The sequence below is a fragment of the Phoenix dactylifera genome, chromosome 12 (assembly GCF_009389715.1).
Source record: "Phoenix dactylifera cultivar Barhee BC4 chromosome 12, palm_55x_up_171113_PBpolish2nd_filt_p, whole genome shotgun sequence".
Classification (NCBI taxonomy): domain Eukaryota; kingdom Viridiplantae; phylum Streptophyta; class Magnoliopsida; order Arecales; family Arecaceae; genus Phoenix; species Phoenix dactylifera.
In genome coordinates, this window is record NC_052403.1 from 6,267,137 (window position 1) to 6,285,419 (window position 18,283).

Sequence of the window (18,283 nt, forward strand, 5' to 3'; positions counted from 1 at the left end):
CTGCTCTTATCAATGGTTTATGGCCTCATTTGTGGGTGACAGTGAATTCAGATCAAGCTAGTGGCTCTATAACTGACTCACTGTAAATTGCAAGGTTGAAATGCCCATGCCCTGACGCTCCTACAACCCTCAAACTCACTAACTTATGATTTTCTCAGAGAATGTAACGCCCAAAAGATGTTAATTTATGATTTTCTTTTCAGTATGAGAGGCCACAGCCTTCTAAACATTGGAGGATCTAGCATGCCCTCGGGAGATTGCTAAGTTCCTGGTAATATAACACTCCTTTTGCCATGTATTGTGTTATTGCAAACAAAACCAAAGAATTTCAAAAACCATGCAAATTACCACTTGTCCCAAAAACTTAAGCTAATAAGATGAAGCGGATTTATTTATATATTTTATATTTTTTTATATTCTTTCTTACATATGGACCAAACTTTTCTTTAATGGATAAGCCCAACATGTAAAATTTTTAATAATGAGATTAAAGAGTGCTAAGACAGAATTCACCCAGAACCTTTGCTCTAATTCCATGTTAAAATTACCATTTATCCCAAAAACTTAAGCTAATAGAATAAGATAGATTTATTTATATATTTTATATTTTCTTGCAGAACTTACTGAGAACTCAATAATATCAGCTAGCCAGACTGCTAAGACTATTACCATGGTGTAAAATATGAGATACCCTCATCTCCAGGAGTAAATCCATCCAAGATTAGATCTGAAGCAAACATGGGTTATAGATAATAGAACATCTTCGGGGAAGACAACATATGACAGTGACAGGATCCTTCTCAATCCACAATTGCAAAACCTGTAATAAAAGAAAGTATATATAACATCCATCCAAGCAGCATTATAGCTCTGCTCAGATGACTGAAACGCCAGACAGGGCTGCAACTCACGGCCTAACCAACCCAATCATTCCAAAGGATAAATGTTATACATTTATCACCATCCAGCCAGTTCAGAATTAAGGCCAACATCGTAGAAATAACCCAGAGTAAAACCCTGGATGTTCGCAATAAGATGGTAGAAATCTTCTCTCTTTAATCATACAGTACCATGCAGTTGTTGATTTCACAAAAGAAATACAAAAAAAAAAAAAAAGGTCCATGGCAAAAACTGTACAATGCACGAGATAATATAGAGTTCATAGATGATATGGTCACAGTACTCTCAGAGTCAACAGAAACCTATTCAATAGTTGTTAGAGAAAGTAAAGCATAGCCAGCAATGTCAACCATCTGAAACCCTAGTTCCACTTCTTGAACTTGCCCAACATATGGTGTTTCCCTCCAAATATTCAATGCTTCCCAAACCTCTTGTGCTTCCCATGGTTGAACTTGCCATACTAGAACTTGCCATGCCAGAACTTGCCATGATGGCATCCATGGAACACCCCATGACCATGATGGCATCCACGGAGCATCCCATGACCATGATGGTATCCACGGAGCATCCCATTACCAAGATGATGATAGCCATGAGCCATATGGTGAGCCCCGTAAGCAGCAGCCGCAGCAGCTGTACCCCCAGCTATTAGCGCCCCCATGCTACTAGATCCATAACCTGCATATAGAGTTTCCAAATTAATAAAATTAAAATAGTAGAAATTCAACCTTCTTTTAGGTGGGGAAAAAAAAAAGACGTATTATCACTGAAGGCTCTTCAAGTTGTTCCCTTTTAAAATAGTTAATAAGAAACAGCAACTTTTATTTGGTATTTTGGTTGTTGAAGCTGTTGGTGGTGATGATGGTCATAACTCATAATCATATATAGAAGCAACAAACATCTTCAATAATGTTACAAGTTCTTTTACAGCCTTCAGAAGTTGGGCAATTTATTATTAGCATATAGAAGATCGATTGATACACTGCCAAAATATCATAAAAAGAAGCCCACCACATGGTTCCTGAAAATTGAACAAGGTCAGCAAATAGATCAAGAAGGGTTAGAAAGAATAGCATAGATGCTATATGACGAATACCATGACATGGGGGAGCAAAAGGACCAGTACCAGGATAACCTGCTGGTGGGAATCCACCTGCTGGGCGGTATCCACCGGCAGGTGGATATCCAGATGGTGGATATCCATAAGGGGGATATCCTGGTGGAGGATACCCATGTGGAGGATATGGGCCAGGTGCTGGGGGATATCCTTGTGCTAGGTATCCATAAGGGGGATGTCCTGGTGGAGGGTACCCATGCAGAGGATATGGGCCAGGTGGTGGGGGATATCCTTGCGGTGGGTAAGCCGTAGGTGGTGGGGAATAAGGATACTGAACAGGGTATCCTGGTGGATGTCCCGCAAGCCCATACTTGTCACTGGTGTCAGGCTTGTCCTTCCCACCTCCCATTTACTTTGTTGAGATGGCTGCAGGAGAAGGGACAAAGAATACAGATTATGTATTATTCTGAAAATGAGATTATGTATTGTTCTGAAAATAACATGAGAAATATATTTCAGCAAACCTTGAACTCAACCAAGAACAACTAAATACAGAAGCAAATGATCCACGAGCACAAATTGTTTAACTAAGTCCAAGATCGATAAAAATCATGGTTGATTTTCTTAGTAGAATTTTAATCAGTATGTTACGTATGCGATATATATGAATCATGTGTCGAGGTGATAAAGACCAATCAGATGCCCGCTGCTTCATTTCCTGTCATTTCATTGACTAGCCCTGAAGATCCCAATCTTCCTCACATAAATAGTTTCCTAACTTTATTTTTCTTAGCTTTACCAAACAAAAAGACCTAATAACATGTATTTAAAAAAAAATGATCATTGAGCTCCTTCTCTGTCCTGTTGTTTTTTTCTTTCTGTATTAACGGCAATTTGTTTGAGACTCTCTGCTTTATTAACGGACAAGTGTAAAAAAAAAGTAACTAACGGGCTATAAATGCAAAATTCCCTGTTGATCAAGGCTTTTACCTTCCCTTATTTTAGAGATTTCATAAAGTATTAGCTTGAAATCATGCAGCCATATGGTCATTAAAGACCAACAAGTAAAACAAAACAGAAAGAAAATTCTGGTTCTGATGTATCAACAGATGTGCAGTGATTACTTTGAGGAAATGGAATATTTAAGGTAACTTATAGCAATGATCAGAAAGCAAAATCCTATAAAAAAAGTGGACTGACCACCTTTTCAATGAGAAAAGTAAGGTGCAAGGACACAGAACTAGTTTAAATAATTTAGGAACAAGTCATCTAACCAAACATTTCTAGAGAAAAATCACGAAGGAGGAAAAAAGGAAAACCCTGCTATCACCAAAATAGGATAAATCACAAAAGTTGAAGCAAAATATGTGAATTTACTGATACCTGACATCTAATTTGTTGTAAGCATTATATTGCTTATAATAAATGAATAATATGACACAGGTTTGTGTAACGATGTCAAGGCATGTATTGACACTTGGATTATTTCATCACTATTTGTTCTCCATCTACAGGCATCTAGCAAAGTAAAACAATATCCCATACCCACTTTCTTCTGTTTACAGTTTGAAATGCCAATTACATGCATGAATGCATACGATGGAATATCAAATCAAACTTGAAATTCTAATACTTAATGAACATGTCTCTTTATAGATGACTGAAAAAAAAGAGAGAGTAATGAAGAGATGCATGTAACCAAGGCTTTATATTCGATCATTTCTCTGCCTATTTCAGGGTGCTTTGTGCTCTGCATGTTTGCATGCGTGCAAGTTGGTGCATGTGTCCATGATTAGGAGCCCTGCTCAATGCATCTTAAACTGCCTAGGCATTAGGGATGCAGTTTTCCCTTTCCTTGGTAGAAGGGTGAAGAAAGTTGAAGTCTTAAGTCCCAACCAGGGTATATCATAATACTTTAGCAAGTATCTTCTGCCAGATATTCTATAGCTTTTGGTTTCATCTCCTCCCAACGTAGGGTCCCTCACTCTACCCTACATGCAACAACCTAGGATCTCACCCAAAATGGCTGGTCTGAAGGTATATTTTGAGCTCCTTAGTCCTATATAAGTATTCAAAAATTTTTCGGTGAATAACTGATATGAGACTAAATACACATCCAGATAGGTCTTCGCATACTTTCCCCGTTCAAGCCCTGACGTCTTCGTTAGGCTAAGGGTTTAAATCCATTCAAGTCTAATCACAGGCACCACGATCAGCTCGTGGTCAGCCTCTGTGAACCTATACTGCAGTGTCTCCTAGTCCACATAGGCTATGGGCCGAGTTCGTTCTAATACCATTTGTAACAACCTAAGAGCTCACCCAAAATGACTAGTCGAAAGGTATTATTTGGATTCTTTGATCCTGTATAAGCATTCAAGATCCACCTAACGAAGAACCAATATGGAACTAAACACATGCCCGCACGAGTCATCACATACTCCCTCTGTTAAGCCCTGACGTCCTTGTTAGACTAGGAGTTCAAATCCATTCAATATAATCACAAGCACCACGATCGGCTTATGATCAGCCTCTATGAACCCATGCTACAGAGTCCTCTAGTCCACATAAACTATGGGCCGAGTTCGCTCTAATGCCATTTGTAACAACATAGGATCTCACGCAAAATGGCTCCATCACCTAAATAATTTGAAAATCATCCAAATTCCTCCGGTTAATAAATTTCAAGCCCAATTCAGCTAATACAATGCAAATATCTAAATATAACAACTAATCTAACATCTTTTTATAGAAATTAATAATGGATAAACCAGCCATACAATACACCGCAACCATCACATTGTTGCAAGGAATCTTTTTTTTTTTTCCTTAATTCTTTTGGTAGGTTTTTACTTCCTAATTTCTATTGTCCTATCCAAATTCCAGTACCGACAAGAAACTCCAACATACTAGAAACAAATAGAACGACAATACACAAAATTTCAGATGATTCAAGTTTTTCTTACTAAAAAATCACCACATAGTGCTCAGATACATGGAAAACAACAAAGAAACGATTGCATTCAGCATATAATCGATCCCAAAAATAATAATCTAAACAAACAACACTTAGTATAAGGGGGGGAAAAAACACGGTTTGGCGGAGGAAAAACCACACCTTTTCTCGGAGACCGATCGCTAAAGATTCCGGAACGACGGAGACGAGAGAATGACAGAGATTGAAACGATAGAGATTAGAGCGAGGAAAGGGTTTTTTCGTGTGTGTATGTATACAGGGGAATATTTAATTATAGAACGCGAAGGCGGCGCGTGTTACGAACGCGATGGCGTACGAGGAGATCGGCTGGTCCGGAGAGTGTAGTCTTCGTCTCCAAGCAAACGCCGTAAGGTGAACGCGTGTATTTTCCGTGTATTTTCCCAAGGCGGTGTTGAATCTGTTTACGTTTCGATATGTGAGTGGCTTTTTATGATTCGAGGAAATAAGAAGCATAGGACGTGATTAAATTAAAAAAGCTAAGGCATGCAGACTAATACGTCACCTTGGAGAAAGGAAACCGTTTTGGAGAGCCGGTATTGTCCCCCAAATAACGCAGTTGGCGTGGCAACTAATTGTGCCAATTACGTCTCGCCACATCGAGATCATTTTGTGTGAACCAATGGGCGCTCGTTAGTAGGAGCCAGCAAGGTGCGGGGACGTGCCCTTAGGAAGCGGGGCCCGTCCGCCGAGTGAAGCTTCGTCCCCAAGCAAACGCCGTCAGGTGAACGCGTGTATGTTCATGTAGCTGCCGCCCTTTTTTCTATTTATTTATTCATTAATTATTATTATTATTATTATCGGCGACCACTCAGAACAATCCAAGAAAAAAAAGTTCAATGGCATGAATAAAGAAAACCTCTCAAGTAATGCATGACAAAAAGTGTAACTCAGTCGGCAGCTCTATTCGCTTTTCGGAAGACATGCATAGCTCGAAAAGCGTCAAGTTCTTTCGAAGTTCTGTATATGTTCCAAAGTAACGGGTGTTGCCTGTCAAATGTCAATACTGTGACGACCGTGAATCCACTTAATCACTGTAGCTGAGTCATCTTCTAGTTAGATGCTATCTGCGCCTAAAGCGCGCCTTGCTTGAATAACACCCTCCTATGTTGCTCTCAGCTTTATCAGTGACAGGCTCATCAAAGGTGCGCGCACCAGCTACCTACTGCTACAAACTTGAAGTTATGGTCCTTGATCACAAAGTCTACTCATTCTCTGTCTCTGCCCTCCAGTATGCTGCCAACAAAAATTGTTTTGAGGAGGCCAGATAGTGGGGCTTCCAAAGTGAACGTGAATCATAAGTTGACTGAGGCCCAGTGGTTCCTAGCGAACTCAAGTGCTACCGCAGATGTCGCCTCTTCTTTTCCGAGACGGTTCTGAATCGGTTCCGCGTGTATATGTTAGTGGCTTCCTATGATTCGAGGAAGCAAGAAGCATTAGTACGTGATTCAATTAATAGAGTGAAAGCTTCCACACTAATTCGTCACCTTGGAGAAAGTAGGAAACCGTTTTTCTTTTGCTGCAGCAGGGAGGAAACCGCTCGGAGCGCCGGTCCATTACACAAACATTTCCCTCGGACTCGAACCCCCACACAACGCGGTTGGCTAATGGTGCCAACTAGGTCTTGCCACATGGAGAGCAGTTTGTCTGAACGAATGGGGGGCTCGGGAGGTCGTCTCCAAAAAAACAATGGTGGATGGCGTCTTTCTTTATGCTGCAGGGATTACCACGATTGCCGCTTCGATATCTTCTAGGATGGCCAGAAATATTTAGGATGCCCGCTCCGCTGTCACAACGTCCATATTTGCTCTTTTTTTTTGAGTGTCTCTACCTTTTAGTCATCTCAAAGTGAACTTCAACGATGGTATGTTGGCGGATGGAGTATATGAATGAGTGAGCTGTATGATTAGAGACCACTATGGTAAGTTGATTACAGTTGGAGGTCGGCGTACCCCGGCCTGACCATCATTGAGGCGGAGCTTCGAACAGCCTAAGAAGGTATCTTTTATGTGAGGAGTGTACTATAGGAAGTGGATCAGTATGGGGATGGTCACCCACTGCTTCGCAAGACTTGCAAGCAGGTCAGAGATTTGGGCTCTTTTTAGGCAGCACATGTGTATCGGAAGGCGAAAAGAGCTGCAGATTGAATTGTCTCCTTTGTTGCTTGGCACTTCGAAGAGTTCATTTGGACAAGTATAGCCGATATACTCTCTTTCTTGTATCTTTTTTCTCTTGATTTGGCAGGTTGTACTTACGTAAGAGGTATATGAAATACTATTTTACCAAAAACAAACAAAAAAAAAAAACAAAGGGGGCTCGCGAGTAGGAGTCGGCAAAGTTCAGTGACCTGGTGTGGACTTTGAACGCGGATCTAAAAGTCTGCAACGTATTAGAACTCGACCGCGTGATGAGATACTCCACGGCCGGAGAGAAGATTTTGGGGTGCTGTATAATTTTTATCTCGAAATATTTGAACTAGCATTTTACATTTGTGATATGCATGTGAGAAATTGGGTGGAAGGCTATGTTTTCATAGTAAATATCCTTGGAAAAATGGGGAGGAGGGAACTTGTGGAAGAACATGGGTGATGCAAGTGAGAATACACAGTGAAAGGAGAGATTAGGATTGAACATAAAAGATATTAGTCTTCGATAGAGGAAACATGCAGTTAAACTGCATTGATAACTAAATTGAGATCTAAGATTCCGCATGTGGTAAAAATATATATGGTTTGAGTGGGTCAAGCGGAGCAAAAAAACCTCCTAACGAATCTCCGAAAAGGGAATTCAAGTGCTTAAATCCTAAGGTCAGACGAGTGAGTGGCCGGCATGTGTCTCTAAAGATTCTTGATGCTTCATGAGTTATGTTATATAAATGAGGCTAGATTGTGATTTCTATATGCTTTATACTAGTGAAATGCATAGGGGTATCACATGTGAAATTTAAGCAGATAGAATTACAAGATATTCCTAGAATATTATTGTATTCTTACCACACCCCGAACCTAGCACCCAGGTCTAGGTACGCAATACGGCCGCACACTTTTTAGGGCAAAACATCAATTTGAGCGGTCCATTTACTTATGTTAAAAGTCGTTTTATGAGGATCCATATGGGTATATATTTAGTCCCACATTGGCTATGCACCAGATATATCTTGGATATTTATATGAGGCTAAGGAATCTAAATAATACTTTTTTGTTGGTTTTCTTGGGTAAGATTCTGGATTGTGACAAATGGTATCTGAGCAAATCTAACCCACGACCTATATAGACTAGGGGACACTGCAGTACGAGCTGATTCAGGCTAACCACTAGTTAGTCGTAGTGCTTGTGATTAGATTTAAATGGATTTGAACCTTTAGCGTAGTGAAGATGCCGATGCTCAAACGAGAGAGGAAGAAAGGATCAATGCGAGCGTATGTTTAGTCCCACATCGGCTATGTATTGAGCATATTTTAGATATGTATATAGGATAAAAGAATCCAAATAATATCTCATAGCTAACTTTTTTGGGTGCAAATTTTCCCACATCAACAAAAAAATTAATGGTAGACTCAGGAAAAACATAACACAGTCAGACTACCTTTCCATTGTGCATCAATGTGGCCCTCAAATCAGGTGTACAAAATTTTTTTAGCTCGCAAAAGAAACCAAAAATCAGCTTACAAGATGCTGAGGAAATCCGCTTCATATGCGAGCAACGCAATGACAAGAAGAGGTGATGTTCCACCACCAAGCTGAATTTATGTAGGAAACCCAGTTCTTAAATCACTGTATTGTTTGTGCAGTGCTGGATTCATGCATGAAAATATTGATGGCTTCTTAGGCTTGGCACCAAACAAGAAGGTTTTTAATGGTATTTTATGCTTGCTTGATACATGCCTAAGGGACTGTTGTTGTTGGTGGTTTCTTGATCCAGCCAGTTCGAAGTTCTCACGGAGCTTCGACAGTGCCCTTCCAATCTCAATCTGAAGGCCTCTCACATGATCCAATCCAGTTTGCAGCTCTTTTTCCACCTTTTTGTTCTCTTGTTGCATGTTGAGCACCTCACCTTGGAACTTTGCAGCCTGATAAGAGGTGAACTGCACATCTTGTTTCTCACTTTCTTTTGAGACCCTTGTTATCTCCTCTTGCATGTTACAAAGGGATGAGAATCTGCACTGCAACTCCCCCTTTAGCAGCTCATTCTTTTCCAACCAAACTTGGAGTTTCGTGTTCAATTCTCTTAGCTTTTTGCCGTTCGGGACTGATTCCTGTTTTGCTGCTTGTTTAGCAGCAGCCATAGCGCCACCACTCCCCTCTTGTGGTTTGATATCCTTTAGCTCTTCCATCTCAGCTTGCAAGTCATTAAATGTTGTCTGGAATATCTGGATTTGATGGTACGATGTGCTGAACCTTAACCAGAAGTCCAAGTTCTCCTCTAGCAATGTGTCGATATCTGCTCTAAATTTTTCTTCGATAGGCGAGGAGGTGTGTGATTCATCGACTTGGTACAGCTTGATGTCTTCTTCTGCATGAGGGCTATCAGTATTTGTTGCATCAAATGGTGTATTTGTTTTTGGCATGGAGTCCGTAACTTTATTGTCAGACTTTTCAGAGTTCTTTGGTGCATTTACATTAACAGTCTTCTGTAATGAGCTCAGCATTTTCCTTAGAGATCGGATCTCATCATCTTTGATAGCATTGGCACTCTTCAATTCTTTTACCTGTTCCATTGTCTCAACGTGGTATTCTTCATTCCTCTTCTCTATCTCAGTAAGCATTTTCTTCGTATTTTTATAGTCCCGAAGGATAGATGAGCACTCAGCTAATGACATCTTTTCTTTGCCTTCTAATCCCTTCACTAGCAGGTTTTGCAGGTCTGGTATATCATCCAGCTCTTGCAATTGCAACTCTGCTTGGGGGCTTCGACTATTGCTATCAACTGAACCCATCTCCCCGATCCTTCCTTCTTGCCTTCCCTCTCTTAGTGGCTTCTTCTCTCCATGATGTTTAGGGGACTGCAATTTCTCTGAAAGATCATTAAGGCTATCGCAGGCTTTGGCCAAATGTGTTTGAACCATGCCTTTTTCATCTTGAACACACTTCTCAAGATGTTGAACTCTTTGTAACTCGTCTTCTGCCTCCTTTAACCTCTCAGTCAAGCTATTGGAGTCACCAACCAGAGTTGCCTTATCTTCCTCTAGGCTGCGCAAGTACTTCTGAAGCTCATCTGTTTCTGATCTTAATCCCTGAATCTGTGCAGTCTGGGATGAAACTATGAGCTCCAAGCTGATGACCTTATCTACAAGCTCGTCGATCTTTTCTGCAAGCTCCACCGCCGATGTATCAGAGCTCATATCAAAGTTTTCCTTTACGTTCTGGCATATCAACTGCAACTCCACCCTCTCCGGTTTCAAAGCACATACTTCCTTCTCCCCATTCATGGTGTCAGAACTCTGCTCCGTATTTTGATCGAAGTTCTCCCCGGTCTCCATCTGAGACTGACCACACTCAACTTTAAGTGCCTTTAGCTTCTGTTTGGCATCCTTTATCCTTTTTGACTCTATTCTTGCCTCTTCTGTTGATCTCTTTTGCTGCTTGTGCAGGTTCACCAAGGTATCCTCACAGGACTTAATGGCTCTTGCTACCATCAAAGCTCGAGCATCGTCATCTTCAATGAATGCACTGGCATTGAAAGCATCTTGCAACGAAGAAGCTTCCTCTTGCAGCTCGGTAATCCGCCTTTCTATGTCCCAGTATTTCTTGACTCCACTCTCGTAAGAGCTCTTGACAAACTCCTTCTCAGTCTGCAGTAGCAGGATTTCCTTCTGAAGCCTGTCTATCTCTTCTTGTGCCTTCTCTTTGCTAATCTGAGAGCTAATCCTCCTATGGTTTGTCTTGTCCAGGACAGGCCGACTTTCTCTGTGTGTGGTTCTCAAACTAAACGGTGGAATTTCTGCTGGTGACTTGCAAAATTTACCGGCATCGACAGCAGTCATTGCCTTTGGAGAGTTCTCATCATCGTCGTCATCGCCGATATTAAACTGGACCTGGTCAGGAAAAGCAGTTGCAATGGTGTGGTTGGCCTTGTGCAATTCTCCTGATATTCGATCGTACCTATCAGCTAGTGCTTTATATGCTCTGTAGGTTTCATCAACAAAGTTTAAGAGCTCTGGTCTCCTTCTAAAGTACAACTCTGCCTTCCTAGCAAAGGAATCAGCATCCTCCTCTATGAGCTTGATCATGGCTTTCACCTTCTCCTCCATCTCTGCACACCAAAAAACGTCCAGAAATTTAGATCATGAACTATAAAAACACAAACTCGTGATGTCCTCTCTCTCTCTCTCTCTCTCTCAGAAAAAAAATGTAGTGAGCATGGATGTATATACCATATGAAATGCAACTTTGTGACACAACAATTTTGATCATTTGCAATCGGTTATAAGTTATCAGCTTTATGTCCACAGGCAATACATAAATGTATTTTATAGTCCCTTTCTCAAAATATAGAAGATATTTAAAAGTAAGAGTAAGATTTAAGGAGGTATCAGAAGGGTTGTTTTCTATGAGCAAGTGACAATGAGGTAAAAATAGGGACTGCCTAGTGTCTTGAAGCCCATGAAAAATTGGTCAGATTCCTCCTAAACAATTTATTGAAAATGACAGAGAAATTTTCTATTCGCCCATACAATTTCTTGTCCCCTCAATTATCTCTCCGAAGAATCCTACCATTAAGCAGACCAGATTCACATGCTTTTTTCCCGAGAGAGAGAGAGAGAGAGCAATAGATGCTTTCACATGCTAAGAGTAAGAAAATTCTCAGGAAAAGCCAAACAATGTCTCTCTATTACAACTTGCAATGGAAAACCCAGCATTAAGAGAACAAACGGGATCCTATTCCTTATTTTTTCATTGAAACATCTTAAGGATTTCAGATGTAGTATATGAAAAAGTTCTTTGAAAAGGTTATGAAAAAGTTCTTTGAAAAGTTTAAGAAAAAAAAGATCATGTAGTTGTGACTGTAACGAATCTTGGTTGCACTGAAATGTTTCAATAACATAATACTATGAAGGAGGAAGAAGGCTAACCTTGGACGTTGTTGTCGAGCCATTTGGACTGCTTGGTTCTGATGTGGCTGGCCCACCACCAGGAATAGGCGTTGCTCGCTGCCCTTTGCAACATCTCTTTCCCTCCTCTCTCACTCTCTCTCTCTCTTCCTCTCTCTGGACTTAGACTGGATCAAAAGATCCCATTAGAGAGAAGGAAACAAGGTGTGGTGGGAGGAAGAGAAGGAAGAGGAGGCGATCGCCATGACGAGGAGTCTGAACGTTTTTCTCGTAAGCATATAAGGCTCGGACGTAGAGGACCGGATGCAGTCCCGAAGATGGGGGTAAACGTGTGGGGAGAGCGCTCTAATAGGAAGGGAAGAGGAGTATGCTACGTCTGTAACGGAGTAACAGCTTAACATTTTCGATTCTAATTATCAAAAACTTAATTTTGGAATCATTTAATTTTTTTTTCTCGTATCTGTTTATCTTCTCTCTTGACAATATAACTCATTTCTGTCTCTTATCTCTGTTGTAAGTACGATTAATATTCAATAAAAATCAGATGGCTCGTTTTGCCTCCCTTTACATTAAAAAAAAAAAATCTCCCTGTCCCTATCGGTCCGAAGGTGGCATGAGACAGTGAAACGAGGTGGCAAGAACTGGTCTGGTTTTGTTTGAGCCAGATTTGGTTCAAGAATTTTGGACTTACCTGAGCTTTGAAGATCTGATTTTTTTTTTTTTTAATCTGGAATATAAAACGGTCATGAATGAGTGGGGATTATAGACCAATTTGGATCAAGAGATGTAGAGTTTTCATGGATTAAGACAGTTGGGTTAAGCCTTTTATGGCTGTTTTCTATCATGTGTAGCTCACTTTTAAGTAAAATGTAAGAAGTATTAGATTGAAAATGTTATGCAATCCTTAATTCTCATACAATTGATTATATAAAATGTAATAATAATAATAAAATTGTTGCAGTTAAATTATTCTCCTTTTCTTCTATGTGCATTCGTTTCCATAATGGATGGCGACAATTTATTCAAGACGGGATGAGCTGAGTTTAAGATGGCATAGGTTGTATCGGACAATTATTGAACTAAGTTGTGAATCAAATTTATTGGGTTAAGCTGAATGAGTCAACTACTCGTAATGATTCATTAAATTTATAAAAAGTTATTCTTTTAACTTGACCAGACCAAAACCCAACCCATCAATTACGAGAAACCAAATAAGTGAATAATATCCATCACACAATAAACTTTAGTGTTTATGTTGAATTCGGGACAATACAAGTTGAGCTCAGGTTTTGTGCTTGGTGCATTTGATGGATTAGATTATTCATAAGTGATTAAAGAAAATATTATTCATTAAGCAACATGCATTTCTACATTATTGATCATTTACTTTGAATCAACTTGAGCTAAATGTGTCTTAATTTTCACAAAGTGAAATTCAGAAAAAAAAGACTCACTTTCCAAGACATAGCAGCCATCTCACTTACCCCAGGTTCCGACTCCACCCTATTAGCGTAACAAATGATTTTGAGCTGCTTACCAAGCAATTTTTTGGAGTTGCTTGCTAAGTGTAGAACATTTCTAACTGGATGTACCTTTTATATAACTCATTTTTGTTTTTTTTTTTTTTTTTAGTATAACGACTGCTCATATCATTCTAGCATGAGTATAGCTAGCAGAATTAAGAAAAAGAAAATAAAAAAGCGGTGCAGAAATAGCTTCTTGGTAAGACCAATAGATCTCCTCCGAGTTTTAAGCAGTAAAGAAGGCAACTCAGTCTGTTGTCCTATCTTTCTTTTTTTTTTCTTCTTCTTTTTTTTTTTGCTGAAAACGGGTACTTCATACAGTACGGGTACGAATACACCCAATAAAATCAAAATACAAGACCTCACGGAGTGCCAATGGCAGCTCCGCCTCCCCTGACCAGAGGGCATACCCCGAGTGGTGGGCCACATGGCCAGCCACCCAATCGGCTGCCCCATTGGCCTCCCTGAATACATGTTTGGCCAAAGTGGCCCCTCCCTCACTCATCATCACAATATCGCGAATCAACGGATGGTCTGTGCTCTCACCCCCCAATCCCCTCTGAATCCATCGGACAACAGTGGCCGAGTCCCCCTCCAAAATAATCGAGCTGGCCCGCAGTACTACCCGCGCATGTCGAAGGCCTACCCAGGCTGCATGCAACTCTGCTACAGGCACCGATGTATCAAACAACTGACAGCCACCTGCGGCCACTACCCTGGAGTGCGGGCCTCGTATGACAAAGCCTGTACCGCCTCGCGTGCCACCATCCAGAACTGACCCATCGAAGTTAACCTTGAGGAAGCTCAGGGGTGGGGGCTCCCAGGTGAAAAACACCAACTGAGAAGCTGCCGAAGCAGGGGGGAACCCCAGGTGTCCCGAGCTGTCAAAGGTCTATCTGTAAGAAAGGCGGGTCTGATCTCCGAGGCCTGTGCTCGAGCGAGCTCTGCCACAAACCTCGGTGACACCCTACGCTCACCGAGAGTGCGGGTATTCCTTGCCAGCCAGATCTGAAGTGCTGTGCAAGTAGCTCTAATGCCCTCCTCGCGGGTCCGTAAACAGGCTAACCACTGCCGTGTCACCCTGAGAAACTGTAGCCGCTCACTCCGGGCCCCCCGCGGGATCCCAGCCCACTGCCATGTCGACCGCGCCCATGTACACTGGAAGAGCACATGGTCCGCTGACTCCTCAGCTCCGCACGTCCCGCACTCAGCTGGAACCCCCCAACCTCGCCTGATCAGCTCTGCTCTCGTAGGAAGTCGGTTCCAGAACACCTTCCATAGAAAGAGAGCAACCCTCGGATGAAGTCTGGACCTCCAAATCCAAGTGCAGTCCGGCCCCGGCTCATGCCCTGGCTGAATGGCGCGCGTGATGTCTCCCAACCTGACACTGGCCTGGCTCGAGGTGCCCCACACCCTGACATCTGGCCCACCGCATCCTGGTAACGGGAGGGATCGGATCCTCGCAGCTAAGTGTACCCCGAACAATAGCCTGAGTCTGGCCTCATCCCATACTGCCCCTCCTGGTACAAGGAGATCGCACACCCGTAACCCCTCCACTGCCTCTGTGTCAAACATAGTTGGCTAGCGGCTCAGGGCCAAGGAGTCCACCCATGAGTCGCTAGCCACATCAATACTCCGGCCGTCGCCAATCAGAACCCTGATGTGTGCCGATACTGACGGCAGGTGCCTCCCGATCTCACGCCACATGAAGGATGTTGAAAAAAAAAAAAAAAACTTAAATGCGCACGCGGCCAAAATCTCGGGCCGCGTGCGCGTTTGAGAAAAGGTAACGCCCAGCGGGCGTTACGCATTTGAAAACGGACGCGTTTGAAAACGCGTCCGCAAATGACCAAACGGCCCCTGTAAAAACCCCTATTTAAACCCCTTGATTTCATCTCTTTGTAAGCACGAAAAATTTCAGAAAAATAGTGGAAAAATTCTGAAAAAATTCTTCTCCCTCTTAGCCACTTCCAAATTCTGGTTTTACATTTTTATTAAGTTGATTTAGTTCTTTTCATTCCGTTCTTTGCTGGATCTGCAAGTCCGATCGGGTTCGCTTTGACTTCTTCCGAGACGTGCCGAAGAAGAGGTTGTAGGGTCGTCGTATCTCCGAGAAGGATTGCCGGGTGACCCGTACGTGGGGGCAAATACTTCTTTGGGACAGCGTCTACGCGCTTCGACCTGCTTTCAATCAGGCTATTTCTTCTACCTTTATTTTTAATTTAATATTAGTAGATTGGTAGGATTTGAAATTCTATGATATAAATTTATTAAATGCATAGATTTATTTTGTGCTAGAATAGATTTATTTTACATTAAAATAGAATTATTTGGATGCCGAATAATATGCATGTATATTATTTCTTTTAAGATTTTCCATTAAATGAATTAATAGATTTATTGTTTATTTATATGATATATTGCTAACAATCCAAAGAAGTATTTATTTTTGTTAGTAATATATAATTAATTAAATTCTTTATTACAATTGTGGCATATTAGATTTTAATTGCAATAATTGTTTTTGCTAGCACATCATCAATAATAAATTATTCTAAAGAGTTAATAATTTGGTTAACCTCCAAGAGGTTTATTATACCTCCATTTGGACTTCTCAAGGAGTAATTTCCAGATCCCATTCAAACGGAAAATTCGGAAATTGGTTGATACATAATAGTTAATCTATTGAATTGACTTATTAGATCTCAATAAATTATTCTAATAAAGGAATAAATATTTTAATTCGCTGAATTGACATTTTAGATCTTAATTACAATAATTGATTTGCCATAAAATTAGTAATCAATTATTTCAATAAGGCAATAATTCAAATCTAACATATAATTCATTAAATTGATATTTTAGATCTCAATTAAAATAATTGATTTGCTACTACTAAATTAGTAATCAATCATTGCTAATTCGGAAAATTCAAACGAAAAATTTTGAAATTAGTTAATCCACAATATCTAATTTAAATTTGCATTTAGGTTATTTTAAATATTGAATTTGTGTGATTTCTAGTGATTATATCCACTAACTAATAGTGTCTAAGAAAAGCTTGTCAAAAAGGCATACGTGCCTAAGAAAGGCTGGTACTTAAGTGAGCCTAGTACTCCACCACCGATCTGGAGCTGATCTGGCTATTAGTTTTTTGGATATATCAATTAGACATCCAAAGTTCAATATAAATATTACTGCAATCTTTTGACATAGATTTTTTTGATTTCAATCAGGTTTCTGTCACTATTCTGTAACCCTGATCCTATGGCCTCAAACACTAGTGACCATCTTAGTGCCAAACCTGAAAAATTTGATGGCCATAACTTTAGGAGGTGGCAGAACCAAATGCGGTTCTGGCTCACCACATTAGGGTTAATCTCAGCCATAGGTCAAAGTACGACTGAAGTTGATAACGGGTCCAACCCAACTACTTCTTCCAACACTGAACATTCTGCCTCCACTAACACACCCACTAGGACACCTGATGAGATAGATTATCATTGTATCCATAGAATCCTAGGTGCTCTTTCTGAGAGGCTGTATGATATCTATTACACAGCCAAGAGTGCCAAAGAACTCTGGGACACCCTAGATAGCAAATATGGTCTTGATGATGCTGGGGTAAAGAGGTTCAAGGCCTCCGATTTCAATAAGTTTAGGATGGTGGACTCAAAGCCTATGAATGACCAAATTCATGAATTTGAAACCCTGATCCACCAGCTTAGGGCTAATGGAACCAATTTGGATGAATCATTCCAGGTAGCCTGTCTGATAGATAAACTACCTACTTCCTGGTCTGATTTTGCCAAGACCCTGAGCCATACCCAAGGAGTTCTCACCCTAACCCAAGTCTTAAACTCCATTAGGATTGAAGAGCAGCATAGGCTCAGAAATAATACCTCTACTGGACCCAAAAATAATGCATATAATGTAGAAGCTCCTCCTAAGAAAAATTAGAACCGACCCTTCCGTAAGAATTTCAAGAAGAAACCCTACAACCCTAGAAACCCTAACCACCACTACAATGGGAAGCCTATTCAATCCCAGGAGCAGAAGAAGAAAAAAGAGGAAGGTGGTGCTCGTTTCTGTTATGTGTGTGGTCGGACCAACCATTTGTCTCCCCAGTGCTTCTATAAGAAAACTGCACCTCTTCAATCTAAGAAGAAGGGTCCACACACATCCAGTGCTCAAGTCAACATGGTGACTTCCGGCGCTGGCTCCTCTGAGACAGCTTTCAGGCCTGTTTCCTTCACTCCTGAAGTTAACATGACTTTACAAGCACTTGATTGGTGGATTGATACCGGAGCTGGTATTCATATTTGTTCGGATCGCTCCTGGTTTTCTTCTTACCAGATCTCAAGTGGAGGAGCTGTGATCATGGCAAACAGCTCGGAGGCGTGTGTGTTAGGAGTAGGACGTGTGGACTTAAAGCTTACCTCTGGAAAAGTCCTGTCACTGCACGGCGTCCAACATGTTCCAGTTGTTAGGAGAAACCTCATTAGTGGTTCTTTGCTTGTCCAGCAAGGCTTTCGTCTTGTTTTTGAGTCCAATAAGGTTGTAATTTCTCATGGTGTAATGTTTATTGGAAAAGGATTCCTTAGTGAAGGATTGTTCAAGTTGAATGTAATAGCTCCTTTAATAAATGAAAATCATTTGATTATGAATATAGAACCCCCTTCTATTTGGCATGGTAGATTAGGTCATGTAAATTATAATTCAATTAAGCAACTTATGAACCTAAATCTAATACCAAAAA

General features: G+C 40.9%; 2 protein-coding genes across 4 annotated transcripts; both read right to left on the minus strand.

Moving 5' to 3' along the window:
• Positions 1-1,036: 1,036 nt before the first annotated feature.
• Positions 1,037-5,219, minus strand: LOC103696365 (cysteine-rich and transmembrane domain-containing protein B-like). 3 transcript variants are annotated; one of them, XM_008777964.4, is made up of 3 exons: positions 5,073-5,219; positions 2,054-2,383; positions 1,037-1,578 (listed from the first exon to the last, which is right to left on the minus strand). In XM_008777964.4, exons 2-3 carry the CDS (start codon positions 2,364-2,366, stop codon positions 1,361-1,363), a joined length of 531 nt encoding a protein of 176 aa, XP_008776186.2. In that variant the 5' UTR covers positions 2,367-2,383; positions 5,073-5,219; the 3' UTR covers positions 1,037-1,360. The 3 variants fall into 3 exon arrangements, with proteins under 3 accessions (XP_008776186.2, XP_017695992.2, XP_026656839.2); XM_017840503.3 differs by having other exon boundaries at positions 2,027-2,383; XM_026801038.2 differs by having other exon boundaries at positions 1,997-2,383.
• A 3,282-nt stretch (positions 5,220-8,501) lies between these two features.
• On the minus strand, positions 8,502-12,249 carry LOC103697776 (protein NETWORKED 2A-like). The gene is made up of 2 exons (XM_008779701.3): positions 12,023-12,249; positions 8,502-11,202 (listed from the first exon to the last, which is right to left on the minus strand). The coding sequence occupies exons 1-2, from the start codon at positions 12,114-12,116 to the stop codon at positions 8,696-8,698; spliced, it is 2,601 nt and encodes an 866-aa protein (XP_008777923.2). The 5' UTR covers positions 12,117-12,249; the 3' UTR covers positions 8,502-8,695.
• Positions 12,250-18,283: the final 6,034 nt, after the last annotated feature.